This window comes from Salarias fasciatus, chromosome 6, assembly GCF_902148845.1.
Source record: "Salarias fasciatus chromosome 6, fSalaFa1.1, whole genome shotgun sequence".
NCBI classification, from domain to species: domain Eukaryota; kingdom Metazoa; phylum Chordata; class Actinopteri; order Blenniiformes; family Blenniidae; genus Salarias; species Salarias fasciatus.
In genome coordinates, this window is record NC_043750.1 from 29,229,623 (window position 1) to 29,239,477 (window position 9,855).

The 9,855-nt window shown below is 43.1% G+C and overlaps 1 protein-coding gene across 1 annotated transcript; it reads right to left on the minus strand.

The window, feature by feature from the left end:
* Positions 1-565: 565 nt before the first annotated feature.
* On the minus strand, positions 566-1,384 carry LOC115390587 (nicotinamide/nicotinic acid mononucleotide adenylyltransferase 1-like). Its single transcript, XM_030094498.1, has one exon. It carries the CDS (start codon positions 1,376-1,378, stop codon positions 566-568), a length of 813 nt encoding a protein of 270 aa, XP_029950358.1. The 5' UTR covers positions 1,379-1,384.
* Between the last annotated feature and the right edge of the window lie 8,471 nt (positions 1,385-9,855).

Here is a 9,855-nt window from a genome sequence, read left to right on the forward strand (position 1 = left end):
CCGAAAGGACAAAATCCAGGATACAAGCGGCCGAAATGAGTTCCCTTCGTAGGGTGGCTGGGCGCTCCCTTATAGATAGGGTGAGGACCTCAGTCACCAGGGTGGAGCTCAGAGTAGAGCCGCTACTCCTCCACATCGAATGGAACCAGCTGAGGTGGCTCAGGCATCTGGTTAGGATGCCTCCTGGACGCCTCCCTGGGAGGTGTTCCGGACATGTCCCACCGGGAGGAGACCCCGGGGAAGACCCAGGACACGCTGGAGAGACTATGTCTCGCAGCTGGCCTGGGAACGCCTTGGGATCCTCCCAGAGGAGCTGCAGGAAGTGTCTGGGGATGGGGAAGTCTGGGCATCCCTGCTGAGACTGATGCCCACGCGACCCAGCCCCGTATAAGCGGTAGAAAATGGATGGATGGATGGATGGACATTTGCTCTTGACTTGCTCTCTCTTCATCCACGCACAACCATGAAGTAGGCACTTATGTGAGCTTACCAGTGTGTTTTGTTCAAGTTACATTACAGCACTAAGTATAGATGGCTGGCGTCCTATCTGCGGCCGAGCGTCTCCTCATCTCGTGTATCTCTGCAGGGGGGCGAGAACCGCACCGGCATTTCTCTGCTCGCTCTCTGAGCTGTACAGCTCATGCTGCTGGATGTAGTATAGGACACTGTCTGGCAGCAGGTTTCTCACACTGTGGCCTCGGCGCAGCGCCCTCCGCACATGGGTGGACGAGATCTCGTTGGTGACCCACTCGTTGACCAAGTGGATTCTTTTGCGGTGCTTCCACAGTGTGTCGCACTGGTGGACGAACTTGAGCGAGTTGCTGCCGCTGTGGCTGATGCAGATAACACCATAGTCGCCTACGATCTCTGCGATGTCCTCAGGCTTCCACAAGTTGGGAATGCTGAAGGACTCCAGGACATCCGCCCCACACAGCAACATCAGCTGAGGGTCACCTCTGTTTCTATGATGACTTGATTCCTCAAATGAACTTTCCTCCACGCGTCTCTTTTTGGCAAACTTTCCTGTGTCCACGTCATCTGTGCTCTGCTGTGACGCGAGCAGCTCCTCATGGTGATGCCGTATGACTTTACAAGTCTCCACCCACTCCGGCTGCAAGCTCTCCCAGGAGTCCACGGTGATCCAGTCTGAGGTTTCTGTGGCCAGTTTGGCCATCTCCAGCCGGTGGCAGGCTTCGATCAGGCCCTTCTTTTTATAGCTATCGCCCACCGGAGAGATGATTCCCTTCACCACCGTGTACCTATCTGTGTCTTCCAGATGATCCCGGGCCAGCTCAAACATCCTGAGGTGCATGTTGGTGATGGGGTTGAATGACCCACAGGCCAGCAGGACCACTCTGGTGGTGCTGTGGTTCTCCATATCTCGTAGCGCGGGAGGATTGACTTGCATCAGGAACTGTTCTGCTTCTTTCAGCTGTTCCAGCAGCTCCTGTTTCTGCTGCAAAGCCTCTTCCATCACCCTGCCGTCACTCTTCAGCTGGTTCTCTAGAGCGCTAGATTTGCTTCTCCAATCAGCCTCATTTTTGTGCAGCTGTGTCTCCATCGTTCTTAGCTTTTCTGCATAGTGAAGATTGTTTTCAGTCACAGCCGTAACCCTAGTGAACAGCTCATCTCTCTCCTCCTTGAGGACTCTGAGCTTTGTTTGGTAGTCCTCATGGAGAGATCTGATTTCTACAGCCGCCTTCTCTTTCTCATCCTCCATCTCATCGGTCCACTCCTGGTAGGAATCTGTAAGGCTTTGGAGGCATGAGAGGATGTTTCCTTTTAGCATTTGATGTTCTGCTTGCATTTTTTGTGTCATGCTTTCATTTATGGCTGCACCTTCCTTGTGTTTGTTTGCCTGGAGTGCTCTCATCTCACTGATTATTCTGTCTTTATCAGTGACTTGAGCTTTGAGGTCTGTGACCTCCTTCTCCCTGGCCTGTAGGGCCTGCTCCAGAGCAGTTCTCTCTTTGGCTTCTTCTTTGCCCTTAACAAGGTTCATATTCTTCAGGTCTGCCAGGGCCTTGGTCCTGATAGTTGTCACCTCATCCCTTTTATCCTGGAGTTCCTTCTGTAAAAACTCACACTCGGCATCTTTCAATTGCAGAGCTCTTGTGAGTTCCTCCACCTGCGATTTGAGGTGCACTTGGTCAACAGTGACACCAGCACCGTCGCCCAAGTGCTCCTTGCCATGTTCTCCTGGCTGTTGATCTAGCAGTTTTGGTTTGTACTCCAGACTGCTGACCTGGCTTTTCAGAGCCTCATTCTCCTTCAGCAGGTGGTCATATTTTTCCTGCAAACTGCTTAAGCGTTGACATAACTCAGCGTTTTCCTCAACCTTCCCTTTTTTGAAGTTGCCAAAGTTGTCAGCAATCTTTTTCAGGGTCCCAGCTATGGAGGAAGCACTGCTTGTTTTTTTCGACATGTTTTCTATCCCTAAAGCAAAATACTGCAATACTGTTTAAATTGTACAGGGGCTCTTGCAGTAATGTTGTCTTTCACTGTAAATGAGATTGCTGGCCTTGTGATTATTGGACCTGCTTATCGATGGCTCACGTGTTGCTGTGTGTCAGTCTGGAAATAATATTCCGACTGCTGGAGTCCCGTCTGTCCTCTCTGCTCACTCTTACATCAAAGACATCATGACCTGATGGTGTGACTTTCATCTTGCAGTTGCCATGGTACCCGTTACTGTAACCATGGAGACGTTGCAACAGTGTTGACAATAGCATCACTTGCTAATTCCTCCTCACGCAGAAACTTTGCCGGAATACTCGTCCCGCACCGTTTGGAGCAGCACCACAAAAGTCACATCAAAACGTGTCTAAATTCCGGGAATGGTGTGCTATAACTTTTGTCACCGTTCCAGTGAAAAATCACAGAGAAAATTGCCATAAACTGACAATTTTTTCCCATTCATTCTGGATGAGAGTTGCCCAAAAATCACAAAAAATATATCCCCGAACAACTCCATTTTGAGTCGCCATACTTTTACGTAGAGATGTCATTTATTCATCAAAACGTAGGTATTTTTGTCCTCTATGCAGAGGTGAAAACCTCATTTCAGTATCTTTTACCAAATTTAAATGATGAGCCTTAAAGTACAGAGAGTGCATCAACTGTTTTTTGGAGTTTACAATGAGTGTGTATTGGAGAAGCTAGAGTGTGCATATTTAAATTAGAGTGTGAGAGGCTCTTGATTCAAACCCCACAAAACTTGTCTCTCCCATCCCTGTGGCCACATTTCTGGCTCAATCTTAACAAATTATAGCTCAAAACGTAGGGATTTTTGTTTTGACGCTCACATTCGGGTCATGTTGTCTATCTCAAAACGGTTCTCTCTCCAGATGCATTTGTTTGAGGAGAGTGCGGGATTTTCTCCCATCCGCTCCAATGCATTTTGGAGAGAGATTTTCTTCCCTGAATCCAAAACTTAACACATCTTTCCAAACTCACTGTGGCTGAATGGATGATCCCACAGACATGAAATTTTCAGGAAAATTCATGAAAGGCTTCTTACGCTCACAGTGAATTTTTTTTTTTCAATTTTGCCTCTCGCTTCTCAAGAGAAGACATTTCTTCAATCATGTGCAATGCATAATAAAACTGCAGACTCTGTCATGGCTGATCTCAGCTCAGAGCTAACAGGAGGAGTATGGAGGAGTTACACACACACACACACACACACACACACACACACACACACACACACACACACACACACACACACACTGAGATGAACACATCTGCATAACCATGTAATTACTCTACAGACCTTGTGCATAAAGTAACACAGTTTCCTATCACAGTTCACTATTGGTCCTAAGACTCTAAATAATACATGTAATCCACAAGAAATCCTTAACTCAAAATAATAGAAAATAGTCTTCTGTAAAATGTACAGATTACTGAAAGAAGCTGTTTGGAATGTGTTTGTGTTAACTATAAAACATTTTTTCTACAAAGTAACAGATTCAAAATTAAACAAAATTCACTTCAGTGTAGAATACAAATAAGGTTCTTATTTTCCATTAAATCCTGAATATTATGAACACCGCAAGAACACAGGAGCAGTTTATTACCCAAAATGGCGGGCGCTCGGGAAAAGCTCCTTCACATGAGGTTAAACTGACACAAATGGCATCAAATACACACAAAACTCTCGAAGACAGTGCCTGGCTTCATATCACAAATTGTGCTTTGTTGGTGGTTTATCAGGCTGTTTCAAGCAGTTGGAAGGAGAGAAGAAAAGACAAGAAGCATCTTGTTTTACTCCCAAATAACGTCTGAATGAAGCGTCAGCCCCTTTACCGCTCCCAGCACAACGAGAGAAAACAAAAGTTCCGCTCCTCAATTTTACAAAAGTTCAGAACCTAAATAATAACAGAATAATTTACCACATAAATTTCAAAAAAATGTGGTCACCCTGTTTTAGGGTGGTCACACATGCACACGCACAAACAAAAAGTTTAAATTTTCTTAAAGGTTTAAAAGATATCCACACATTTTCATATCTGCATGATTGAAATCAGACAAGGATTGTGGGAGGGGAAAACCAGCGATAAGTGTCCAGTCAAAATAATAATTATAACAAGAAACAGGATGTCAAATGTGTGGCTGTTATATAAATCAGTATCAGCACAATGATACCTTCTGATGCAAAATACAGCTAAATGTAAAAAAAACAAAAAAAAACCTTATGTTGCATTTGCTGCATTGTGTGCTTTTCCAAACTCACCCTCACAGCATGACTTTGAGTGATGAGGAAGCTAATTTCATGTTGATACCTCAACTCCAGCATCAGCGCTGTGCTGTCTGCTACTCTAGAAATTTGGTAAAAATTAAAACAACTTTTTACAATTTGCTTGGTGGTTTGGTTTTCGCTGGAGTGAAGCCTCTTGACCACAGGCCACATGTTTGACATCCTTGGTTTATTGTCTATATTTACTCCATTGCTTCTGAGTTATATTCTGTTTGATTGCATTTTCCTTATTTTACAGTGAAGCAGTGGATGCCTGTCTCAGTTCACAAGAAACAAGAATACTGATGGTTCACTTCAGGGCCTTTCCACATAAAGTTGGCATTCTCTCTCTGAACATCCATGGGTTCTTCCTTGCCATGTACTGAACCATGTTGTTATGAGGCTGCAGTCATATTGCTGACAGGTTATGAACTCTAATGTGCAGGAGTAACCCGGGATGTCTCACTGCAGAACCCTGATTTTTTTTGACAGATGCTGTTCACAAATTCTTCAGTAACTTTTAAAGCTCGGGTTGGCGATCTTGGAAAACTAGCATGTAGCACGAATGTAGCATCTCCCCAAGGCTCCGCCCAGCTCTCACCCCATTGGAGGAGCTCCGTTGGGAGCGGAGACGCAGAGACGTTCCGCGCGCAGCACTTCCGCGTCCAGTGCGTCCCTGGCGTAACCTGTCCTCAGCGCTTCGTTTCTTCGTTTTTCTTTATTTGCACTCAGCCAAGTATGGCGCACTCACCGGTAAGTAAAGCCCCAAACATTCTTCTCCGCCATTCTGCAACGACGCTCCGTCCTTCTACGTGCGCACTGAACCAGGGTCAGTGCACGCCATTGACATGTACGCGCAGGGGGCAGGTCGAACGGCGAAGGGATTTGATTGGTTTAAAGAAAGGTGTCCCGTCAAGACGATTGATTGCTGTTTTTCCCGTTTTACTCCTGCTGTAGATAGCGGAAATTTTCCAAACTACTTTAAGAACACGCCATGAATTGTTTCCCATCGGGTCATAAAGATCATTTTAACCAGTATTTAAAAAAATGTATCTCATTCAAATCGCCAACCCTAGCTTTAATAGTCCAATTTTGCCGACAACGTTGACTAATCGTTGCAGCCCTACTTTTAATATGAGTTCATTAATTTGCTGCAGGCATCCTAACTAAATGAAATGGGAACCCACATTTCCCCAGAGGGTCACCCAGGATATGGAAACTTTGTACCAACAGGCACGTCCAAGGTCAGCGTGGCCACTATTTTAGGCACATCTGATCATCTGAGGCGTAGCGCTGCACTCTGGGGCTTCACAGTCTCATCTAATGGAAACTTGGTTTGAAGGTCTGTTTATAGAAACTGCAGAGCAAAGATGGAGCAAGGGCCTAAATGCTTCCTGCTTCGTCTTTGACATGAAATACTACCTTGAAATGATAGTGTTTGAAAATACATCTGCTTTCAGCCGCTTACATTTTTCTGTTAATCCCCTAATTTATTGTCTATTACCAGAGCATGAGTGTTTTTAAGATGACAGCTCTCAGATCTTAATAGACAAGGAACATTTATAATTCAATACACCCGTCTAATGCAGAAAAGCGATGGAAAGATATCCTGTAAAAGGGTTTGGCCGCCAATAAATAGAATTGCTTCAGATGTGGAAACATACATTTCTTTTGTGAAGTTTTGTTTACCTGTTACTGGATTGAAAGATAAAATAAAGGAATGCTAACTACTGAATAGCCAATGACATGTGCACACACACACACACACACAAACACACGCACACACACTCTTTCAGTTTCCATTGTGGCCACCTCTACACACCATCTGCTCCTCTATTCATTCAAGCCTTCGGCCCCCAAGCCTTGTGCCATGCAGCAAAGGTCAGAGCGTGTGTGGTGTGTGTGTGTGTTTCTGTGTGTGTTCATCAGTACACAATGATCCAGCTGGACACTCACCCCCAAACACACTTCAAACAGCTCCCTTTGAGACCTTAACACCTCCACCTTTCAAGAAGGGTGTTCGGGGCACTGAGGGGTGAAAGACGAGGATGGAATTGGTGTGTGTTTGAGCGTATGTAAAGTGTGTGTTTCTGAATCTGTCTAAGTCAATTATTTGCTTTTTTCTTTCTCTTTCCGTTTTCCATACACAAGAGGTTGTGATCGATTGAAACAGCCCAAGTCTGAGAATGTTAATGTCTGTTCATCTCCCAGGAGTCATTTTGGCCCCACTTTCATTGATTTTGAAAGGAGGGATCGGTGTGTGTGTGTGTGTGTGTGTGTGTGTGTGTGTGTGTGTGTGTGTGTGTGTGGCTGGACTGAAAACACTTTTCATTTTAGTTCTTCTCTCTTCTCTTAGTCTTGTTCTCAATTCATCAACCCATTTAATGCTGCTTTTGAAAGCAGAAGTCTACCTAAATATTATTCCATCCTACAATTTTAGGCATCATGCAGCATTTTCCAACCTGGTGCAATGACTTTACGATACTTTGGCGTATTACAAAACTTTTAAGGTTTTCCGATTAGAAAAGTGTCAAAGAAGGCCAGCTTGCAGTTAGAGGTGTCAACACTTGTGCAGATGTTTCTTTCATAAGAGTGTTAAAAGGTTTCAGGTGACAAAGGATGATTTTGTTACTATACCATGAGGAACCGTTGACGGTAAAAACGGCAAGGAAATGTGTCATAACCACGTCTCAAGTTATTGTTTCAGTGTGTGGAGTGAAAATAGTCCAATATAAATCTCTCTTTTTGATGATTACAGTTCCCAACTGTTGAAGGCGGCAAGTTTTGCCTCAAAAAAGAGCTCTGTTGCCTGTGCACCTCTCCGCTCAGACCGCAGCAAGTCTTACAAATAAATCATTGTACAATGTTACCCTGGTCATGAAAACAAGTGTATACTGTAAAATGGGCTCTAATTACACTCTTTATACTGGAAAACGTGTGTCCAAGATGTACGTTGTTGATGGGACAATGCTATTTGGAATTAATCTTAATAATAAAAAAGGAAAATCTTCATTGAATATTCATTTAATTGCAACAAATGAACTGGATTTAATTCTTCCAATCACGTCACTGTAAGAAGCAAGGCCTCATTTTGACGACAACCTTTTCAAGTCAAAAACTTTAATTGCTCTTTGGTTTTCCTATGGGGGCATTAATGTAGCAAAACGATTTGTCAGTGCCTGTTCAGAGCTGTCTGTCTGTCCAAAATGAGAGGTTTGAATGTGTAAAAGAATTTGTCAATGTGAACCAGAATTCACATTGTCTGTTACTCAGTTTTTTAATGTGTAAAAATTTTGCTCCTCTCTATTAAAATTTGTAAAAGCAGAGGTTCTCTGGGAGCTGGGAACAACTTCACCTGGGTAAATTTAATCATTTAAAAGCATAAATCAACACTGAAGTGGCACTTTACATCACATCTCACTTGTTAATCTTCTAACTGATATTTGCACGTAAATTGTGATCATATTATTTAGTTCCAAATAAAAAAATGTGAACAACTTTTTGACATTTAATTGAAATTCAGAATAATGAACAATGAAAAATAACCTGTGGCAGTTTTCTTCACAGAAACAAGCAAAGTTACAGTATTTTTATCACATTCCTTTGGGTATAAGAGCACGGAGATCAAACCTCCTACAAACCTGAGCCACCGTTTGAGAGGAGAGCGACATGTGGACTTTGATCTGTCACGTCACATTTAGTGAGAGGATTTATAGCTCACTCCCATCTGGGAACCATCTCACCAGGACTTCAGTGAGCGGGTGAAACGCTCCGCTTGTTATTCCTTTGACCAAAGAGGAGGAGGAGTCCTGCCATGTTTTCACAGACGGGTCATAAATTGGTGATACTGAGAGGAGGGACTCAAACTATGATTTAATGGGTCAGCAGTAAAAAGCTGTGTGGACTAAGTGATCTGAGAGACAGCAAATTTAGTCTCATATTGAAAATAAATACATCAGTGAAAATAGTCATCTTTATTGCTGTGGATAATGACTAACTGTATGATTAATGATTCTATAATTTATGTAAAGATATCATTTTATATTGATGACAGAAGGATTGTTTTGAAGTTCATAACCTTTTTGCCGTAATGGAAGCCGCTCCGCCACATTATTCCTTCTTGCTTCTACAGTCTAAATATACGGCCTCCACTCAAAACATTCTCTGACTAATGGTTTCTCATTTCACTGATCCTAAATTCTGTCATGTCAGTTTTTTTTTTCCCGGCGGTTAATCACAAAAGATCCCATCATTGAACAGCGCAGCAACCCATCTCAAACATTTCTTCTGTGAATTGAGAAAAGATGAGCCCAGTTGAAACAGAAATTAACAACAGACTGTGGAAAACATGTGTTTCTCAACCATCGACAGAAATTTCTGCTGAGTCTGATTTTAATTTTGGGAGGTTTATTCAAACAGAATGTGAAGCAGTGTTTATGGGAAGGTTTTTTCGGTTATGCATTGCTATGTCGCTGAAAATAGATTTATCGTTATTAAATTAGCAATTGCGCTTCTATTTGAGCATGACAGTTGTGTTTCAGTTTCACCAAGCATAGTGGCTGGAAAAATAAATATTGATATAAGAGGAATTAAACTTCCCCATTGTATTGGTACGTAGCATCCCCTGTGGTCAGCATAATGATGAAGCAATCGCAGCTGCAGTCTTCACAAACCAGTCAGCAAGATCAGCCAAGACCAGCGTAACCAGAAACAGGCTCCAGCTTGAAGGTCCAAAACTAATTTTTAAAATAACTTCAAAGGCAACAGCAGAAAATTGACTGAAGACAGATAGAAATGCAGACAAACCTAAAGCTGCAAGCGGTGTTGAACCGATCCTCGCACATCCATGCACAGTGGAACGTGGTGCATGTTAAGGTTTGGTGCACGTAATTTAATTCAATTCAGCATTATTTATATAGCACCAAATACAAAACGGTCATTTCTCGCACTTATACAAAGAAAAACTCAACAGTTCCACGTGAACAAACGGAATCTGTGGAAAGGAAAAACTCTGTTCTTAAAGGAAGAAAAGTGGATGGAAATGTGGCCTAACAATATTACATGGACGTGTCACCAGATTCCTGATCCTCTGTCGTGCAGAACTCGGCCAAGAT